We start from the raw sequence: 23,252 nt of genomic DNA, 5'->3' as shown, positions 1-23,252 counted from the left end.
CCTGAGGAAGGATGCCATCGAGGTGGTCCCTCTTGAACTGCTCACTAATGAAAGTAAGGTTCAAGATGCTGACCCCTCAAGCAGGTCGTGTCTCAAGAAATTAAAGGTTCCCCTGAGAGTTCAGGGCATACACATCTTAAACTATTTTGACGATTGGTTGCTATTAGCTCAATCAGAGCATTTAGCGGTCCGACATCGAGATGTTGTTCTTGCTCACATAAAGGAGCTGGGGTCTCATTTGAACAGCAAAAAGTGTGTGCTCACTCCATTACAGAGAACCACTTATTTAGTCGGGGTCAGAGCGCACTTGACCTGGAGTGTGGCAGCCTTTAAGGCTTGGTCTTCTGGAGTTTCGCTCCATGACATCTGCACTGCTGCGAGCTGGTCTACCCCACTGACTTTTGTCAGGTTCTATATCCCTGACCACTTATAGCCCTTCTGTCCTTCGACCTAGCTGTGCCCCCACACTAGGCAGGGACTGGTCAGTCTGGCGGTATTGAACTCTCTTTCCCAAAGTGTTGTTGATGCAGCTCAAGTTCCTATTAGGAAACGCACTTTCCATTGGATGGATTACACACATGAAAATGTGGTTAAAGAGGAAAGAAAAGACCTTTATAGGGTTTTGAGAAAGAGAAAATTGCAGCACAGTCACATGACGGTGTTTCTACAAAGCCATGGTGGAGGAAGTAGACGTGAGACACACTTACTGAAGCCAGACGGTGAGAGGCCGAGATGCTTCATGCGAGTGCGGACCAGCGCGTTGAGCTCCTGCCTCTCGGAGCGACGGAACAGATTGAGTCTCTGCTGCGTGATCCTCTCAGCGGCGCTGCCCGTCCCCTTGGCACTGCTCGACCCACGCCCGCTCTTCCGGCTCAGCCTCCGCGCCCACTGCATACTTTTCCTCCTCAGCAGTGGGTGATCCGAGGCATGGGAGGACGAGGACGACGAGGAGGGAGGCTCAGACGAGGTGGAATTACGATGAGGACCAGAGCGACACAGCAGAGGCTCTCGCAGCTCCCGAGTGTCCTCGTAGTCCTCCACTGTGATGGACACCTGAGACTGAGGAGGAGGGAGCACGAGGAGATTAAAACATCTTCTCGGTACACTCAGAAAAATTTGATTAGCATTTTAAAACTATTTTGATTAAATTAACTTTGGATGTTGGATTATTGCTCACATGGGGATCATTTAAATATTATTTCACATCTACACAAAAATGTGTTTCCTCTTGTTCGTCCACTGTGTGAAGTTTAATGACTTTGGATTTAATTAAAATGGGCATTCATTTTGGTGCTTTCTGAATATTAGAAAACACATAAAGAAACATAAGGAAACATGGAATTGATGTTTTAAATCTTGAATGAAATTTTGGTTTGGTATAAAGTGTTTACTGGGCTATGCTTTGGTGTGTTGTGGTGTGTTTTGCCATGCTATGTTAATCTTTGCTGTGTTGTGGTTTTGTGTGTATTGGTGTGGTGTGGTGTGGTGTGCCACACTGTGCTATGCTGAAACACTTAAACTAGCACTTTTCTAGGTTTGCTTTGTCTTTTTTTTAAATCCTTTTAACAGTTGTAGGCTGATTTATCTTATGTTTGTATTCTAGTTGGACCAGTGTAGATTTATTCATTCATAGAGATTTAAAGCACTTTTGTACATCGCTCTGGACACGGGCGTCTGTTCAATGCCCTAAATGTAAATGCTAGTCTTTGCTGTCTTGTGGTTTGATTCGCTGTGATGTGTTGTGCTGTGGTTTTCTGTATAAGAAGTTGGACAAGAAGAAGGAGACAAGGATTTGTAGCGATTAGCCAGACAGAGTGACCGAGCTGAGAAATATGTGCTAGAGCAATTAATAAGTTAGAGCAATAAAGGATGGAGATGGAAATGTGTTGACTAATGAGGAGAGTGTGTTTAGAAGGTGGAGGGAGTATTTTGAGCAGCTGATGAATCAGGAAAATGAGAAAGAAGGTTGGATGGTGTGGATTTGGTGAAACAGGAAGTGGATAGGATTGGTAAGGAGGAATTGAGAGCAGCTATTAAGAGGATGAAGAGTGGAAAGTCGGTTGGACCAGATGACATACTGATAGACGCATGGAGATGTTTTAGAAAGATGGCAGTGGAGTTTTTAACCAGATTGTTTGACAAGATTTTGTAAGTTGAGAGGATGCCTGAGGAATGTTTTGCTTTATGATGTGAGTTGGTGTATTGCTTCGGGTTTGTGTACCTCAGACACAGGGAGTTTATGAGCCTCTGTGCGGTAGATGCCGATGGGAATGTCCCCTGTGGAGGAGCAGAGCTTCTGGTACAGCCGGCCATAGGTGCGGATCCACAAGTCCTCCTCTGTGATTTTCATCTTAAAGCAGACATGAATATCATTAACATAAATTTTCTTATCTTCATCTTCCTCCTTATAATAATCATCATGCTAATTTTTTTCATTATTAGTGTCGTTGTCATTATCAATGTCATTTTCAGCATAATTAATCATCTCAAGTCATCGACATTATAATCATCATTATTATCGTTGTCAGCTATCATTCTATATTCATCATCACCAATATAGATGTCATCATCAAAGCCATTAGGGGTTTAACGTTACATCTATTCATACCAAACCATTTCCCGAGTTCCCAAAAAAATTTATTAAGGGACAGACAGCAAGTATGTTTAGTCTCCGCCTCCCACTTTAAACGCATTGTCACTTTTTATTATTAGTATTATTATTATTATTATTAGTATTACATTTAAAACAAACATACACAACAATGCCAAGAGTATAAAAAAGATTTGTAGTGCGCTGAAATATGATTTTGTAGTGCGCTGTAAAACTCAGATTTTGTTTTACGCATACATGAAATCACGGCCGTTTCCATTTTACAACAATCTAGTGCTATCGATTCTTTAGCTTTTTATGTCCAGCCATAATAATTTCTCTTTAAAGGAGAAAATCCTGACAATTCCACATATCGAGGGAGTGAATGAAGGATGGTAGAAGAGATCTTTAGAAAATAAAATATTAAATGTAAAACACACACTTGTATACACATCAATAAACTATTCAGTAAAATTTATTTAACTTAATTTGTGCTTATTTAATAAATCATTGAATTTTATCAATATAATAAATGTGTTTTGCATTAACCAGATTTATTCTATTTTATTTTGTATAAAATATTATAAAATATCATTTTATGTACTATTAAAACCAAGCAGGAATTTTATTTCAAATTGTAAAAAAAAAAAAAAAAAAGCAAACAGCGTTAATAAAAAAACGAGCAAATTAATTGTTTTGCATTTTCTCCCGTAAATGTACCAAAACTTAAAAATAGAGGTACGTACCAAACTGTGAATTTTGTGTACACCCCTAAAAGCCATCATCATCTATATAATGTCATCATAGTCAATATTGTCATAATTGTCATAATCAGTGGCGTCATCATTCATATAATCATTAGTGCTGTCATCTCCATATTACATCATCTTTCCCATGATGATCACAATTACAGTAGAATCATCATCTCCATCATAATGGGCGAGATCAGAAGTGATGCTGATGCTGATCATGTTCTTACTCACTGCACACAGGAAGCCTGAGCCAGGCATAGAGTCCAGTCCCAAGAGCAATCTGGTGATAGAGATCATGTAGTCCTTCACAAAGGACTTAGAAACATACACACACACAAACACACACACAGCAAACCCAACAAACAAGAGAGAGCACTTTATTATCCGGTGTATATCAATTTCTGCTCTGAGCTCATCACATTGAACACGTGTGAGTATGGATTACCGGCTCGATTGTTACCTGATACAGCAGTGTGTCCAGCATGCTGACACTGAACACCTTCCCCGCAGCGAAGGGCAAACGGAACATGAACACCAGGTTGGAGCCACGTTCTCGCTCCTTCTGCAGGGTTGGAGGACACAAATCGTCGTATCGATTAGATTACAGAACTTACTGAAACACACACTACTACCATGCCAGGATGTTAAGTTTGAGTTTTAGCCTCTGGTGAGACGAGACTGACCTTCTCCAGTTTGGAAAGAGCGAATGAGTAATGGTCTTTCACTCGGAACTGCATGAAGCGCATGTTGGCTGGGTGTGTGAGCTCTGTGATAATACTGAGAGCTGGGAAAAGCCTGCAGGACAAAACAATGGGTTTACTCTCGGTTTGCCCAAATGTCCACTTAAACACTGAAAACAAACCCTCTAAATCGCTGCTTAGAAACTGTCGCTATGTGGTGTTATCTCAGGAAATCTTTGGGCAGCAGAATTTGGACCCATTTTAAATTTCAGGGTCCAAATATAGAGTTGTTTGGCATAAAGTCGACTCCTGGTAATCAGATACAGGTCCAAATTCAACTATCAATTTCTTGTCGTTTGATCCTGAACCTGAAATGAGCTCAAAATAGCTAAAATCATGTCAAATGTTAAAGTTTAATTCAGTTCTATTTGTATAGTGCTTTTAACAGTGGAAAATTTCCCAAAGCAGCTTTACAGGGATAAAGAGGTTATAAAATATGAATTTATAAATTTAACACATTATTTCACCCAAGTTTGTGCCTAATGATTGAGCCAGTGGCAACAGTGGCAGGAAAAACTCCCTCAGATGGCATGATAAAAAAAAAAAAAAAAAAAAAACCTGAATGTCCATTTATTTTAGTTCCATTACTGTTAAGGTGTGCTGTTCATGTAGAATGTAGAACTGTGTGCAAACTGTAATATTAGACCACTGATATTAATTAAAATCCAAACCCATCTTCATAGTACACCCAAAACCCACCCCAACCCATGGAAAGCAGATCTTCATGGAGCTGACTTTGTGCAAAGGGTTACTGTCAAGCTGGAACAGGTTTGGGTTTCCTAATTTAAGTGAAAAAATGTAATGCTACTGCATCCAAAGACATCCTGTACAACGAGGGTTAGGGTCTGAGTAAGGGATTAGGATTAAGAGCGTTAGGGTGTAGGGTTTAGGGTTAGTATGCTTAAGGGGTAGGGATTTAGGATTAGGACAGTTAAGGATTAGGGTTTCGGGTTAGGATGGTTAAGAAGTAGGGTTTAGGGTTAGTATGGATAAGAGGTAGGGTTTAGGGGGAGGAGTGTTAAGGTGTAGGGTTTAGGGTTAGTATGAATAAGGGGTAGGCTTTAGGGTGAGGAGTGTTAAGGTGTATGGTTAAGGGTAGCATTTAGGGTTAGAAGGGTTAAGGGGAGGGTTTAGGGTTGAGGTTAGAACAGTTTAGGATTAGGTTTAGGATGGTTTAGGGGTAGGGTTTATGGTTATAAGGGTTAAGGGGTAGGGTTTAGGGGGTTAAGATAGTTATTATCAGTTATTAGGACTAACTAGGTTAGAACATTTAGGTTTAGGAGGATTAGGGATAGCAGCACTTAGGGTTGGATGGTTAGGGTTAGTGTCAGGAGAGTTAGGGTTAAGAGGGTTAAGATTGGGGCAGATATGGTTTAGGGGTTAGGATAAGATCCAAGGAACTAGTTCATGTCTGAAAGAACAACCCTAGTAGCATTTGTGCATGAACCCATAAAAGCGAGCTTTTCATGTTACTATTTTATCTTAAATTAAAGTAACTAAATAAAATGTTGTTACTTCTAAGACTCTTATACTTAGTATGTGTATTTTAAATGATGACTATAAGGATCAGTATCAGGCAACACTAAATATGAGTCAGTAGCTGCTAAGCTAGCAAATATAGCTAGCTGTGTAATGGAAGCTAGCATGTGCACAGTGGGTAAAGTCGCAGTGCTCACGGTAGTCAGGATGAAAGCGTTCGGTTTGCAGCAGAGCTGTAATAACATCCTGCATACTGCTCAATTATTAATCAGAGATTACACTAGATATCTGTGGGTCAATGTGTCACATCTACAGCGGAAAAATCTTTATTAAAATTGGCTTCATTGTTAATTTACAGGAAGATGAATTGGCCACATCGAGCGTTCATCATTCACACACACTTTCTCACCCTTGAACACACTCATACACACTTATACACACTTGTACACACTCGTAACCAGCACCTGAAGAGCGTCTGTACATTCACGATAGTTTTAGCGTCGGCCATGTAGTCCTCCTCAGCGATCATCGAGCTCTCCTTATCCACCACCACCATTGTGTCAGCGAACGTCACGCCACAGCGCAATAGGCTGTCCAGACTACAAACAAACACACAAACATTTTAATATATGGAGCAGAATAATAAATTCCTCATCAACAAGGAGTGTATCGAGTAAAGGAAATGCCTGAAGCTTCTCTTACTTGTCAATAGAGCCCACAATGTAGAAAACCATGGGGAACCAGCAGATAGCCTCAAGGAAGTCTGCTTCAGGTCTGATAACACACAAACCAACACACACACACGGCCAAAAAAAACAAACAACAAGAACAAAAAATAGCATTAAAACTCATTAGAGTGGATGATTGGAGTTGTAGCTGCTGAAAGTGGGGTTTGATATACGTGAGTTTGAAACATGTGGAATATTCCAGGCTTATGTGTTTGGTTTTGTTTTGATTATGTGTGTTTATCTGTTTTGCACCAAAGCTACAACCAGAGAGAGATTCCTATTAGAAACAATTTATAACCTCAATGTGAATAAATATTACTTAGAGTCTAAAGTTCAGTGGCTCCAATCCGATCTGGATTTACTTTCTTTTCCTATATCTTTAAAAGTCAAACCAATTTCTTTTCCAATTTTCTTTTACTCAGTTTCCACCCAAAACCTCAATCCATTTTATTTGCCACTGCTGGGGTTTGATCTCATAAAGACAGGGTGCAAATGGTTTTTTTGATCGGATGAGGTGTGTTTAGATAAGTGTTATTAATTAATTTATTAATGAAGGCTTTTTAAAAACTCACACACTCACTCACACACTCACTCACACACTCAGTCACTCACACACTCATTCACACCCTCACTCACACTCACTCACTCACTTACACCTTTACTCACACACACACTCACTCACTTACTCACTCACTCATTCACTCCCTCACACACTCACTCACACACTCACTCAAACACCCACTCACTCACACACTCATTCACACCCTCACTCACACACTCACTCACTCACTTACACCTTTACTCACACACACACACACTCACGCACACACTCACTCATTCACTCCCTCACACACTCACTCACACACTCAGTCACTCACAAACTCACTCAAACACCCACTCACTCACACACTCACTCACTTACTCACTCACTCATTCACTTACTCACTCACACACACAATCACTCACTCACTCCTCACTCACTCACACAATCACTCACACAATCACTCACACACACAATCACTCACTCACTCACTCACTCACTCACTCACTCATTCACTCACTCACCCACACACACACAATCACTCACTCACTCACTCCTCCTCACTCACTCACTCATTCACTTACTCACTCACACACACAATCACTCACTCACTCACTCACCTCACTCACTCACTCACACAATCACTCACACAATCACCACTCACTCACTCACTCACTCACTCACTCATTCACTCACTCACCCACACACAATCACTCACTCACTCACTCACTCACACACACAATCACTCACTCACTCACTCATTCACTCACTCACCACACACACAATCACTCACTCACTCACTCATTCACTCACTCATTCACTCACTCACCACACACACAATCACTCACTCACTCACTCATTCACTCACTCACCCACACACACAATCACTCACTCACTTACTCACTCACTTACTCACTCACTCACTCACTCACACAATCACTCACTCACTCACTCACTCACTCACTCACACAATCACTCACACAATCACTCACTCACTCACTCCTCACTCACTCACTCACACACACACTCACTCACTCACTCACTCACTCACTCCTTACTCACCCACACACAATCACTCCTCACTCACTCACCACTCACCCACACACAATCACTCACTCACTCACACTCACTCACTCACCACCACTCACACACAATCACTCACTCACACTCACTCACTCACTTACTCACTCACACACACAATCAGTCAGTCACTCACTCACTCATTCACTTACTCACCACACACACAATCACTCATTTACTCACTCACCACCACTCACTCACTCATTCACTTACTCACACACAATCACTCACACACACAATCACTCACTCACACACTCACACACACAACCATTCACTCACTCACACACACAATCACTCACTCACTCACTCACTCACTCACTCACTCACTCACTCACTCACTCATTCAGAAAGAAAGTTGTGTGGAGTCCAAATGTAACATGTTCATCTCTACCAGAAGAACCTGTGTAAGGATGGAGAACAGGAGAGAAGATGTGATCCGACTCCCTCACCCAAACTGTCACACATGGAGGTGGAAGCTTAATGGTTTCGGGTCGTCATGAAGCAGAGATATCTATCATGGAATGACCTGCCCAGTCACCGCACCTAAATCCTACTGATCTGCTCTGGGATGAACAAGAAAATCTCCCAATTATGAAGAACATCTCTGGCGAGTTTTACAAGAGACACGGCAAATTATTTCAGCTTAACTTTTGGAGAAACGAACTGTCCAGATGATGAGTGTTTAAAGCTGTTCTTCATGCTGAGGGAGGATTTTTCACTGGGAACATGCACGTGTCTCTCAAAAACCGGCTAGGTGTTTCCAAACCATTGATCAGAAAAGTCAGAAATGACATGTACTGGGTTACAGTCGACATATAAAATTCATCTTAAAGGTTTCCATTAGGGTTTTTAGCTCTATAGTAGGGGATCTTCCACTCCAACCAATGTAAAGCAGATCATCATGTGTGCAGGTTCACTGTCATGCTGGAACAGGTTTGGGTCTCCTAGTTCAAGTGAAGGGAAAATTTCCTGCTTCTGCATTCATAAACATGTACAATAACAGTTTGGGGAAGAGCCACATATGGCTGGGAAACTCAGGTGTACCAATACCTTTGTTCTCACAGTGTAGTTCTTTCTTTTTCTTTAAATCCAGTTAAAGGTCAGTTTCGAGGGAATGGCCAGAAAAAATAAGATTACAAAAGGAATAAAATAAATGAAAGCTGATTATCGTCGGCGTGAGGTGACTTAAACGACCACCTGATGCCTTTTCCCCAGTGTCTCTGATCAGATTTGCCAAACTGACAACTGGAGCCTCCGCTATGAAATCCTACCTGCAATCAGTAAACCGGGAAGCTCTGAAACGGAACGACTCGGAGCTTTTATTGCGTCTGATCGGATTAAAGGCCTGTCGTGTTTCCTTTCGCAGGCGAAACGGCAGCGATTAGGTTTCATATTTAACGTAGGCTGCGTGATGGATACGAGGTCACAGCCGGCGAGTAAAAACACCGGTGAGGAAAGACATAATGTAGGTCTCATCTAAGGTGAAGCTTATTTCTACTGCGTAGATGAGAGAAATATGGCACCATCATAAGAGTGCTTAATGAAATTATTATTACTCAAGGGCAGATGGTTTTATAAAATGCAAACTGGGCCACCAGACCTTTCCAGCCATATGTGGCTTTTTCCCAAACCGGACACAATAATATACTATCTCTCTGGATGCAGAAGCATGAAATTTTCCCTTCACTTGGACTAGGAGACCCAAACCTGCAGTGATCCTGTGCACAAAGCTCCAGCTCCACACCGAGAAGAAACACAATGGCAAGACTTCGAGTGTTCATGTAAATTTAACTCAGCTAGCTAAGTCAGCTAAGTAGCCACCAGGTGGTGCTAGTTAGCCAGCCACTGCGGTGTGTAAATATGCAGTTAATAATGTAGTGAATTTGCAGCATTCACTAAACAATTCCACTGGCTGATCATTTCACCTGATGCGATTTCCTGGAGGCGAAATAAAAATACCATGGTTGCTCGTGGAGAATTTATATGACTTACATGCTCTCCAGCAGGAGGACGATGGGGTTCAGTTCCTTCCTGGGTCTGTAATACGCTCGCAGAGGCACTATGAAATTGTAGAGGCCGTTCCCGGCGCTTTCCGCCGACACGATGATCAGCTTGTTCTTGAAGCCGTACGAACGAGCGTCCTCGTAGGGCATGTGAGGGCACGCCTGGGACACGAGGAGAACAAAACAACATGGACTGAAGACACATTTATTACGTAGTAGAGCATAAATGAACAAATTGGGACATTTGACTTTGTCAAATCTTGACTTTTATTCAAGTCTGGTTTCATGTCTAGTAATAATTTAGACTTTTGCAATATGTACACTAAATGGGTAAAAGTATTAGGACACCCTAGTTTTACCACAAATGTAGAGGTACCCAATTGTAAAGGTCATCTTTGGCTGCAGTGGCACGAAATTTTCCCTTCACTCGGGAAACCAAGGTGATCCAAACCTGTCCCAGCCAGAAGATCTGTTTTACATGGGTTGGCGTGAAAGATCTCCTGCTATAAAGCTCTACTACTAATTACGCCTGTGGCTGAACGAATCTCACCCAAAATCTAGTGGAACATCTTACCAGAAGAGTGGAATTTTCTTTATAAAAGCAAATGAGGACTCAATGTGGAATGAGATGTTTTGAACAGGAAATACTAATCTAATGCTGAGGTGTCCACAAACTTTTGTCCATAAAGAAAAAAAAACCCTGATCTATTTCGAGCTACATTTTTTATTTAAGTTGATTTCTGTTCTCACTTATGGTACAGCAGCTATAAATGACCTCATACTGTACACACTACCGGTAGAGCAGATTAGCCGTGTTGCACCACGTTATCGACCTGGTAGGACTATTGTTCCAACCACTAAGGACAGATTCGTAAATAACCTGCCTGATTTATCTCAATTTCTCACTAAACCCATAACTACTATTAATCTTGATGAGATAACTAAGAACATAGACCTTATCCTCACTAGCACATTAGACACCGTTGCCCCTATCCGGTTAAAAAAGGTTAGAGACCAAGCACCTGCATCTTGGTATAATAGTCATACACATGCCCTCAAGAGAACAGCACGTAATCTGGAGAGAAAATGGAGGAAAACTAAATTGGAGGTATTTAGAATCACAGATAAAGACAGTATGCTCAGCTACAGACGGGCGCTAAAAGCTGCTAGAGCTGAACACCTGAGCAAACTTATAGAAAACAACAAAAACAATCCCAGGTTCCTTTTCAGTACAGTAGCTAAACTAACTACAAATCAGGGCTCTGAAAATTGTGTTCCATCACAGTTTAGTAGTGAGGACTTTATGATTTTCTTCACTGAAAAAATAGATAACATTAGAAAAACAATTGTGGCAGTTCAACCTCTTACAGCATCTCCTGAGACAGTGTTACCTTCAACTCCACAACTCCACTGTTTTACATGTATAGGACAGGAAGAGCTGTATAATGTTATTGCCAAAGCTAAATCGACAACATGTCAGTTAGATCCAATTCCTACTAAATTACTGAAGGAAGTGTTATATACAACTGGTGAGCCTCTTCTAAATATTATTAACTCCTCACTATCTTTAGGTCACGTCCCTAAATCCCTCAAGTTAGCAGTTATTAAGCCCCTCATTAAAAACCTAATCTGGATCCAAACACGTTATCAAATTACAGACCAATTTCAAATCTCCCATTTATGTCTAAGATTTTAGAAAAGATTGTCGCTGCACAGTTATGTTCCTACCTGCAAGAGAACAATATCTTTGAAGAATTTCAGTCAGGTTTTAGGCCCCATCATAGCACAGAAACTGCTCTAGTTAAAATAACTAATGACCTGTTTTTAGCTTCAGACCAAGGCTTCATCTCGCTGTTGGTTTTACTAGATCTTAGTGCTGCATTCGACACTATAGACCATGATCTCCTCCTAGATCGCTTACAAAATTACATCGGCATTCAGGGACAGGCATTAAGCTGGTTTAAATCCTACCTGTCCGATCGTTACCATTTCGTAGATTTGAATGGAGAGCTATCCAGGCTAATGCAAGTAAATTATGGCGTGCCGCAAGGTTCAGTTCTAGGACCCTGCTCTTCACAATATACATGCTTCCGTTAGGAAATATTATTAGAAGGCATGGAATTAGCTTCCATTGTTATGCTGATGATACTCAGCTATATATTTCATCTAAACCAGGCGATACAGCTCAATTAACCCGGATGACTGAGTGTGTTAAGGAACTAAGAGATTGGATGACCCATAACTTTCTACTTTTAAATTCTGATAAGACTGAGATTTTGCTCATCGGCCCAAAACTGGTATACAGATGCTCCAGCATCTCAACCTGCATTTAGACGGATGTTCTGTAACCACTAGTTCAACGGTAAAAGACCTGGGTGTTATTTTAGACAGCGACTTGTCTTTCAAAAATCACATCAATCAGGTTACAAAACAGCCTTCTTTCACCTTAGAAATATTTCTAAGCTAAGAAATATGTTGTCTATATCCGATGCAGAGAAGCTCGTCCATGCTTATGACCTCCAGAATAGACTACTGTAATGCGTTACTAGGTGGATGTCCTGCTTCATTAATAAACAAGCTTCAGTTAGTCCAGAATGCAGCAGCCAGAGTTCTTACAAGGTCAAAAAAATATGATCACATAACCCCGATCTTATCGTCCCTACATTGGCTTCCTGTTAAGTTTCGAATAGACTACAAACTATTACTTCTCACTTATAAAGCACTAAATGGTTTGGCTCCGTGTATCTATCCAGTCTTTTAACACGCTACAATCCGCCACGCTCCTGAGATCTCAAAACTCTGGGCTTCTAGTAGTTCCTAGAATAGCAAAGTCCACTAAAGGTGGTAGAGCATTTTCACATTTAGCTCCTAAACTCTGGAATAGTCTTCCTGACAGTGTTCGGGGCTCAGACACACTCACCCAATTTAAGTGTAGATTAAAAACTTATCTTTTTAGCAAAGCCTACACATAACACACATCACATCATAACCTTGTGCTCCAGAACATCTGATCACATGCACATTATCAACTTGTGCTGTTAATATCATGAACAGCAGCTACGCTAATTCCTCTCCACTGCTTCTCTTTCTCTCCCCATCCCGAGGCATCCTGAGGTTGCTCCAGCTCCAGTCACCTCCCACCTCGTGATGATTACGGACCTTTAAAGAAGTAGATGCCGAACTCACAAACATCCTGAACCATCTAGAGACGTACCAGTGCCATTTGGATCCCGCTACATGTGTGGAGTTTTGACATTGGACCTCCTGGAGTGTTTAAAGGCTCTGGCATGGAGAAGCTGATGCTGGATCTGTGGTGATCACAAATGCTGAGCTTATAAAACTCGGAGCTACTAACCATATAGACTGTTTAAGACTGCAGAAAGAACATTACTTATAATCTTATACTCCAGTAATCATGTTAGTTCTCACTCTCCAGTGTTCTGTATTGTTGAAAGATTTATGATCAAACTCTTGATGTCACCCAGATGAGGATGGGTTCCCCTTTTGAGTCTGGTTCCTCTCAAGGTTTCTTCCTCATAACATCTAAGGGAGTTTTTCCTTGCCACAGTCGCCACGGCTTGCTCATCAGGGACAAATGCACACCATTCACCATCACTGTTGATTTGTGTAAAGCTGCTTTGAGACAATGTCTGTTGTGAAAAGCGCTATACAAATAAACTTGACTTGACTTGACTTGACCTGATTCTCTCTTTTTTTTCTCATTATGTTGAAAAGACAAAAACAAAGCTTGTCATGAACCCTTATGTGCAAAACTATGCATTAATGTTAAATCTCTTCACCGAACATTTCCTGCTTTTTAAAAAGAAGACCCTCACCTTATCAAGACGAAGGCAGCAAAACGGCATTTTCTCCTGCAGGAGGTGGCAAAGAGCAGGAGAACTTCCAATGTATGGGGAGTTCAATGGGTACCCCTTTACCCACCTGCTTCAAACACACACACACACACACACACACACACACACACACACACACATATAAATACACACCGGTGTTGGCTTTATTGTGCTTGCACAGGTAAATAATAACCCTAATTCTGAATACTTACTCGCCATGCGCTCCCCACCATTGACCCTTGTGCTCTCCTTGTCCTGCCACTTCCTCTTCCTCCTCCTCCTCTTCTTCTTTACCATCTTCTCCTCCCTCATCCTCCGACTGGTCCCCCAGCAGGTCGAAGGCAGGGCCATGGACACCATCCACAAGTTCCAGCACTGGAGCAATGCTGTGCCTCCTGTCCTCACCTGATTCACCCATAGAGGGCGGAGCCAATGTGTTGCCACAACCCGCTTCCACGCGAGATCCGCCACGTGCACTCCTGCCTGTGCTCAGAGCCACGCCCCCTGCGCCAGAGCCCTCTGGGCTGCTGTCGCTCGAGTCGTGCAGGTCTATGGCCACCGTGCCTGCAGGGCGAGATCGGCACGAAGATCATTAAAATCAAAAATAAATAAAAACATCTAAAAAACAAGCAAAATTATATATATATATATATATATATATATATATATATATATATATATATATATATATATATATAAATAAATATATATATATATATATATATATATATATATATATATATATATATATATATATATATATATATTTATTTATATATGTATACACAGTGAGGAAAATAAGTATTTGAACACTCTGCTATTTTGCAAGTTCTCCCACTTAGAAATCATGGAGGGGTCTGAAATTGTCATCGTAGGTGCATGTCCACTGTGAGAGACATAATCTAAAAAAAAATCCAGAAATCACAATATATGATTTTTAAACTATTTATTTGTATGATACAGCTGCAAATAAGTATTTGAACACCTGTCTATCAGCTAGAATTCTGACCCTCAAAGACCTGTTAGTCTGCCTTTAAAATGTCCACCTCCACTACATTTATTATCCTAAATTAGATGCACCTGTTTGAGGTCATTAGCTGCATAAAGACACCTGTCCACCCCATACAATCAGTAAGAATCCAACTACAGTGGTCCCCCGGTTATCGAATTTAATTCGTCCCTTAAAACCGTTTGAAATCCGATATGTTCGAAAACTGGACTTAATTATCCCATAAGAAATAATGGAAAACCAATTAATCCGTTCCCGAACTTCACCAATACCCAATAATTAACCATTTTTCCTGTTTTAGTCAGACATTAGTCAGGAATCCTCTGCCACGCCCCCTACGGTGGCTGTCATGGTGCTTCAGGAATGCCCTGTTCCTTCGCTCATGCGTGCCCCGCCCACATTGAGCTCATCGCAATCGGGCTTCCTCCGTAAAGCACCGTGGATATTATTTATGGACTGCCTTTTGCCAGATTATCCCGATCTCTGCGGGTATTTTGTGTTGGTTCGGTAAAAGTATAAATTAACAACTTTACAACAGTAAGAAACAAAATGATTACTGTACTTACTAATCACTAATATTGTTCACAAACAGAAGTTGCGATAGATGCTTACTCAGCGATGGTTGAAGCGGAAGCAGTTTCTTCCCCTCGCGCTGGGTTGGGCAGCGTGGGTGGCGTTCGATAACTGGAACTTTGTTCGTTTACTGGACCGAAATTCCGTTCGGAAAACCGTTCGCTAACCGAAATGTTCGATAGCCGAGCCGTTCGATAACCGGGGGACCACTGTACTAACATGGCCAAGACCAAAGAGCTGTCCAAAGACACTAGAGACAAAATTGTACACCTCCACAAGGCTGGAAAGGGCTACGGGGAAATTGCCAAGCAGCTTGGTGAAAAAAGGTCCACTGTTGGAGCAATCATTAGAAAATGGGAGAAGCTAAACATGACTGTCAATCTCCTTCGGACTGGGGCTCCATGCAAGATCTCACCTCGTGGGGTCTCAATGATCCTAAGGAAGGTGAGAAATCAGCCCAGAACTACACGGGAGGAGCTGGTCAATGACCTGAAAAGAGCTGGGACCACCGTTTCCAAGGTTACTTTTGGTAATACACTAAGACATCATGGTTTGAAATCATGCATGGCACTGAAGGTTCCCCTGCTTAAACCAGCACATGTCCAGGCACGTCTTAAGTTTGCCAGTGACCATTTGGATGATCCAGAGGAGTCATGGGAGAAAGTCATGTGGTCAGATGAGACCAAAATAGAACTTTTGGGTCATAATTCCACTAAACGTATTTGGAGGAAGAAGAATGATGAGTACTATCCCAAGAACACCATCCCTACTGTGAAGCATGGGGGTGGTAGCATCATGCTTTGGGGGTGTTTTTCTGCACATGGGACAGGGCGACTGCACTGTATTAAGGAGAGGATGACCGGGGCCAAGTATTGCGAGATTTTGGGGAACAACCTCCTTCCCTCAGTTAGAGCATTGAAGATGGGTCGAGGCTGGGTCTTCCAACATGACAATGACCCGAAGCACACAGCCAGGATAACCAAGGAGTGGCTCTGTAAGAAGCATATCAAGGTTCTGGCGTGGCCTAGCCAGTCTCCAGACCTAAACCCAATAGAGAATCTTTGGAAGGAGCTCAAACTCCGTGTTTCTCAGCGACAGGCCAGAAACCTGACTGATCTAGAGAAGATCTGTGTTCAAATACTTATTTGCAGCTGTATCATACAAATAAATAGTTAAAAAATGATACATTGTAATTTCTGGATTTTTTTTTTAGATTATGTCTCTCAGAGTGGACATGCACCTACGATGACAATTTCAGACCCCTCCATGATTTCTAAGTGGGAGAACTTGCAAAATAGCAGAGTGTTCAAATACTTATTTCCCTCTCTGTATATATACACAGCTCTGGGAAAAAATAATAGACTACTGCAAAATAATCAGTTTCATTTGTTTTTTTCTTAAAGCTGCATGTTTTGGTGAGATGAACAGTTTTGTTTCTTTTTTTGGGAACTTATTTGGAGTGTATATTTAAAGGAAATGCATCAAACACCCCAAGATCATGCAGTATATGCAGAGCTTTAATAACTCAAATAAAACCAAATGCAAATAATTTGTAAACAAATTGTGTTAATGCTATGGCTGAATAACATCAATAAATCAGGATTTGGTGGAATAAAGCAGATTTGCTTCGATTCCGGCTTCACCCCAGTCTCAGTTTGCCAATGTTGCTGAAGGTCACTTGGGGTCAGCCTACGGTTCTTAATTGACATTCGAATAGGTTTGCGGTCATCTCGCTTGTTGCTGACCCGTTTTCGGCCTCTTCCAGTCTGAAGCTTTGTTGTTCCCAGTGTCTGTTGCTTGATCTTGTTTTTGTGATCTGTCATCTTTGAAATATTAAGGATTGAAGCAACTTGTTCACTGAATCCATGTGCTGGTAAAGCGAGGATTGAGCCTTTTTTTTCTTTTCTCAAAAACCTTTCTTTTCACTCTTTTTGGCATGTTCAATGGTTATTTTTTAATGTCCAATTACATTTGAAAGACTGTTTGCACTTTTTTTTTTACCATCCAATTGTTCACAGTGCTTTTTTTTATCCTTTTCCCCATGAAATTCAGGTGATCACCAAATCAGTACCTCATTAAGCAGAATGAGGTTTTGCTTGTGTAGAAATTAAACAAAGACTGGCATGGAAGACTTGTCATACTCAGAGAGATGCTGAGAGATGCACACACACACACACACACACACACACACACACACACACACACACACACACACACACACACACACACAGCTAGTTATTAGTAAAAGTTTGAGACCTTGGGCATGCTGCTGGAAAAAGGCATCAAGCTGTGCATAAAAGGCATAAACTGTTTATTTATTTATTTTTAATAGCACAAGTTTGTATTTTCTTTTACATTCTTTTTTCTGATGTCATGTGATGTCTAAGTTCTGATGTCATGGCGAGTCTTGCTGGAGATCCAACCTGCACTCTGATCACACTGTACATAATCTTTAACTATTATATAACAATAAAGATAGCATATAATCCACGTTTCTCTCTTCCCCTTTCCTCTCCTCTCTTTTTCTCGCTCTCTCTGTAAAGCTACTTACGCTCCCAAGGTTTTTTCCGGACCTGCCTGATCTATCGTGAAGTTCCATGAGAACACTGTGGAAAGTTCGGCTCAAGAGCCATGAAGATGGATGTGGACTGTAATTAATATAAACAGTCTGTTGCTAATGGCTCAGAGCAACAACCACCTTGAACAGCTTCACATTCAAGTCTTTTTCAACAATAAATGAAGGAACAATGATGAATTAAACAATGATGGAACAATAATAAATGGATGTTTTCCAGATGATGAGTTCCCTTTTGACTCTGGTTCCTCTCAAGGTTTCTTCCTCATACCATCACATGAGTATATTTATTTTTGTGAAGCTGCTTTGGGATCCATTACTCAAAGCTCTATACAAATATAAATGTACATGAATTACTTTAGAGTTCAGGGTTTATATTGAAAAAACAAAACCTTCTTAATCATCTCGATGGCCGGATTACAGGCAGAATTTCTTTTCCAGCCCTTTTCACTAGGTGGAGATGTTGGACTAATAGACGTATTTGTCCTGACGTGAGACGTCTATAATTTTCTGTCACTGCACCCATACAAATGCTTTTTAGCACTAATAACTAAATAACTCTACATTGTGAATATAAATTAAAGCCATTAATCCATGGACAAAAGTTTGTGGACACCTCAGCGTAAGATTTGACGCTTTCTGAACGTCCCGTTCCTCATTAGGTCCGTAATGCCTAGTATAATAATCGCCACTCTTCCAGGAAGATGTTCCACTAGATTTTGTGGAGATTTGTGTGAGATTTATTCAGCTATAAGGGTGTTAGTAAAGTCAGGTACTGATGTTGGTGAAGATTGAAGCTCTACAACTACAACCACACGCTTTCAACCCATGAATAGCAGATCTTCATGGAGTTTGCTTTGTGCACAGGGTTATTGTCATGCTGGAACAGCTTTGGGTCTCCTAGTTCAAGTGAAGGCAAGATTTCATTCTACAGCATCCAAAGACGTCCAAAATACAATTGTCTGCTTCAAGTTTGTGGTAAAGGACTGGGCAAGAACTACACATGGCTTTAAACACCAGGTGTCCCAATACTAATAAATACACAGAGCAGAACAGTAAGTGCCTCTGAAGAAATGATATTGCATTCTTAATTTATCTTCTTCCTATTCTTCTGTTGTATATTTTGGGTATCGGATAGAAAAAGGGAATGCGGTTGCTAGGGGTTGCTAGGAGAGTGATCATCTCGAGACTAAATATTTGACCTCACGTCCCAGAGAGTTTATTTTTTTAAACAGAGACTGTGAAGGAGGACTTGAAAATCATATGTCAGGTTTGACTTGAGCTTTTCAGTAAAAAAAAAAAACATTTGGGTTTTTTTGATGGCAGAATTTGACTAAGGTGCTGTGAATGTGTTTTCATCTGGATTTTCTGGATTTTACAGAATAAGTCATAGGCAGTGGTGGATGAAATTCCCAAAACATGTAGTTTAGTGTAGTGTAGTTTAGTAAAAGTACAAAGGTATTGACCCTCAAATGTAGTATTTAAAAGTATTTAAAGTACTGATTTATTATAACTATAATGTTCCTATTAGAATGTTTATCACAAGACTCATGGAACCACCTTATGACATCATCATCATCATCATCATCATCATCATCATCATCACCATCTGACCTTAATGGAGGGCAGTTCGATTAAACATTACTTGAGAAAAAAATCTACTCATAAATGTCATTTGCAAAAATAAACACAATTGTATGAAAGACATGAACAAACCGATTGCTCAAATCTCCTGCGTTCATGCGTTTACTCATCATTAAACCTTAAACCTCGACTCACCCATGCTGGCAATGATGCTGTGGACGGGCAGTCGTGTAAGTCCATGGTAGATGCTTTGCGGGACACCTCTCGAGCTGTCCCCGGAGCCCCTGTTGGGTTCTCTGTGGCCCCGGACGAAGGCCGAATTCTCCTCTTTGGAGATGTTAATGTAGAAGCATGTGTCTGAAGCGCCCATGATGTGGCACGGCCCGGGGTTCAGCAGGATGTTGGCCGTGTCCAGTCTCCGCACGGCAATAAGGCACACACCATATCTGTCAATACACACAAAGCGTAGTGTGACTTGATGTCGAGATCAAACTCTGTGTTGTTGTTAGCAGTATTAAACTTATTAGTGGCTCAAAGTTGGTTGGTGTGAAATTTTGTTTTTGTTTGTTAAGGTTCTGGGTTACTGAATGGAAGGTCGGGGGTTCAAGTCCCGGTATCAGCAAACTGCCACTCTTGGGCACTTAAGCAAGGCCCTTAACATTCTGTGCTCCAGTGGTTATATATGACTATTATCTATATTATTATGGCTGGATGGATGGCTGGATGGATGGATGGATGGATGGATGGATGGATGGATGAATGGATGGATGAATGGATGGATGGATGGATGGATGGATGAATGGATGGATGGATGGATGGATAAGGTTGTTGCAGGTAAGCAAAAAAAAAAATTTCACAATAAATGAAAATACATATAAACAAATAAGCACTGATACTTGTTCATAGGTTTTTCTGTCTCATTACTGTAATCATGCAATCAATAAAAAATGTCTTAGGAAAAAAACATCTGAAAAATGTCTTGCTGTGGTAACTGTTGTAACTGTAGTAACTGTTGTAATTGTGGTAACTGTGGTAACTGTTGTAACTGTAGTAACTGTTGTAATTGTGGTAAATGTGGTAACTGTAGTAACTGTAGTAACTGTTGTAATTGTGGTTAATGTTGTAACTGTGGTAACTGTGGTAACTGTGGTAACTGTTGTAACTTTGGTAAATGTGGTAACTGTTGTAACTGTTGTAATTGTGGTAAATGTGGCAAATGTGGTAAATGTTGTAACTGTTGTAACTGTTGTAACTTTGGTAAATGTGGTAACTGTTGTAACTGTTGTAATTGTGGTAAATGTGGTAACTGTTGTAACTGTTGTAACTGTTGTAATTGTGGTAAATGTGGTAACTGTTGTAAATGTGGCAAATGTGGTAACTGTTGTAAATGTGGTAAATGTGGTAACTGTTGTAACTTTGGTAACTTTGGTAACTGTTGTAACTTTGGTAACTGTTGTAATTGTGGTTAATGTGGTAACTGTGGTAAATGTGGTAACTGTTGTAACTGTTGTAACTGTGGTATAAGCCAAAAAACTACAGTTGTTATAAAAAAACAATGCTCACCAGAATGTGCAACAACTGATCTGTTTCCCGTAACCGCATTTGTCTAATAATTCAGTGGACTGTAGTGAATTATTTCTTACACATAACCCATATGGACAAAAGTATTGGGACCCCTGATTTTTCTAGAACACAGTTGTATAGGACATTTTTGCTGAATCTCACACAAATCTCCACAAAGGTTAGTAAAACATCTTCCCAGAAGAGTGGAGCATATTAAAGCAGCAAACGGGGACAAAATCTGAACTAGGATGTTCAAATATCAATCTTGTTGTCAGGTGTCTAGAAACTTTTGCCCATATACTGTATGCAGATTAATGCTTTTATTGTATTAAATATACAGTAAAATTCTATAAATATACAAAATAGATATACAAGATATACAGATATACAAGAATCTTGCTTTCGAATGAGCAACCAGAAGTCGTGATGCCGATAAAAAGTGTCCGTTTATCGGTCATGGTCATGATATTTCCTTCCCTATGATGCGCTTTGCTGTGTTTCATCCCCCTGTTGAACCTGACACACGGGTGATGGATGATCGCTCAGCTGTTCTGTAACTGCTCTCACTATTAACTGTGATAAGACGGAAATCAATTTTGAAGATGAGGTGCTGGTTAGAAGCACCACGCGTGGAGCGAACTGGGCGATGCAAAACAACATTAATGTATCAGTAGAAAAAATGAGAAAAGCCCAAGAGGAGTTTAAAACACACACAGCAGTTTTGAAGAGAAAAACAAAACATGCATCCACAGGACTTAAACGTAGATTTCATCGGCAAATCTATATTCCGTCTGTATGTATATTTGTGGGTATGAGTGTGTATGAGTGTGTGAGTGTGTGAGTGTGAGTGTGATTGTGTGTGTGTGACCTGACTTAATATTACCTACATGTGTACATGTTTTATTTTCAGAACAGTGCCTTCAGAAACCTTCAGGTGGAGGAGCCTTTCAGCCCCTGAACAGATCTGTAACACTCACTCACATGTGTGTTTGTGTTTGTGTACACAGCTCACTTCTTGTGTGCATGGAATGAGGCGAATGTGAAGCTCTTGCCCTGGTATTCCCCGAAGAACTTGCTTTCCTCCAGCCGGATGTGGTGCACCTCATTGGCTGAGCAGCGGCGGTAAGTGCGCTGCCATTGGTCGGCTGAGTGTCCTCCTCCTTCCCTAAAATACATCAGCGCTTAGTGTCAATCCTATAACACTAATATTAGAGCACAAACAGTGATAAAAGGGGATATATATATATATATATACAGTATATATTAGTGGTGTAATGTGTTTGAGTAAATGTACTTCGTTACTGTACTTAATCAGAATCAGAATCAGGTTTATTTGCCAAATGTGTTGACACACACAAGGAATTAAGTTAGTGTTAGTGACTCTCAAAGTACACACATGAATAACACTATACATTCAGCTTGGACTATACAAGACAAAAACAGACTATACAAGACAATACAGACAATGTGAGACAATATAGACAGTACGAGTTAAGTAATTACAGATATAGTTAATAGTAAATAATAAAGTAATAGTAAAGATATAAGCAACTTTTACTCTCTACATGTACTTTTTACTCCACTATAATTTAATTTACAATGGAAGTTACCAATTGAACTTTGCAACCTCTGTTGAAAAGGTCATTAAGGCTCAACACTCCACTACACGCTCAATGTGAGGGAAAGTTTTGGCCTCATTTCCAGTCCAAAAGGAGCTTGAAATAAATTCCAAAAATCTTCCAAGAACCGGCTTGAATAAAAATATTGCGCCTTTCTGGGACTGAGAACTGCATCAAATCACAGTCGGCTCTGAATATTTGTTTTTACTTTATCTAAAATGATTTACTTTTATTTGATTTGCCCATTGAATACTAACTGTTCTACTTTGTGACATTTTATTTACATTTACATTTGCGGAATTAAGCAGACACCCTTATCCAGAGCGACGTACAAAAGTCGTATTTGTTGTACGTAATTGTTAACTGAAGATCGTCCCTGGTGGTCTAGTGGTTAGGATGTGGCGCTCTCACCGCTGCGGCCCGGGTTCGATCCCTGGTCAGGGAACCAACCCCAGCCGTTAGGGTTGCACAAGCCTTAGTGCCGGTCCCAAGCCCGGATAAATGGGAAGGGTTGCGTAAGGAGGGGCATCCAGCATAAAAACGTGCCAAATCAAACATGCGG

The 23,252-nt window shown here is 40.7% G+C and overlaps 1 protein-coding gene across 1 annotated transcript in view; it reads right to left on the bottom strand.

Annotated features, from left to right (window-relative positions):
* Positions 1–23,252, bottom strand: part of LOC124376452 (potassium channel subfamily T member 2) — a 117,513-nt gene that overhangs the window by 4,642 nt on the left and 89,619 nt on the right. Inside the window, exons 17-28 of the mRNA XM_046835548.1 lie at positions 22,084–22,236; positions 19,704–19,954; positions 13,980–14,331; positions 13,750–13,855; positions 9,903–10,075; positions 6,264–6,335; positions 6,026–6,160; positions 4,026–4,137; positions 3,803–3,904; positions 3,574–3,657; positions 2,222–2,350; positions 708–1,059 (exon numbers count right to left, since the gene is read on the bottom strand). Coding sequence (XP_046691504.1) covers positions 708–1,059; positions 2,222–2,350; positions 3,574–3,657; positions 3,803–3,904; positions 4,026–4,137; positions 6,026–6,160; positions 6,264–6,335; positions 9,903–10,075; positions 13,750–13,855; positions 13,980–14,331; positions 19,704–19,954; positions 22,084–22,236 — 2,021 coding nt within the window. The remainder of the gene's footprint in view (positions 1–707; positions 1,060–2,221; positions 2,351–3,573; positions 3,658–3,802; positions 3,905–4,025; positions 4,138–6,025; positions 6,161–6,263; positions 6,336–9,902; positions 10,076–13,749; positions 13,856–13,979; positions 14,332–19,703; positions 19,955–22,083; positions 22,237–23,252) is intronic.

This window comes from Silurus meridionalis, chromosome 22 (assembly GCF_014805685.1).
Source record: "Silurus meridionalis isolate SWU-2019-XX chromosome 22, ASM1480568v1, whole genome shotgun sequence".
Lineage (NCBI taxonomy): Eukaryota > Metazoa > Chordata > Actinopteri > Siluriformes > Siluridae > Silurus > Silurus meridionalis.
Note: the sequence above shows the minus strand (reverse complement) of the source record. Positions and strands in the feature narration are given on the sequence as shown.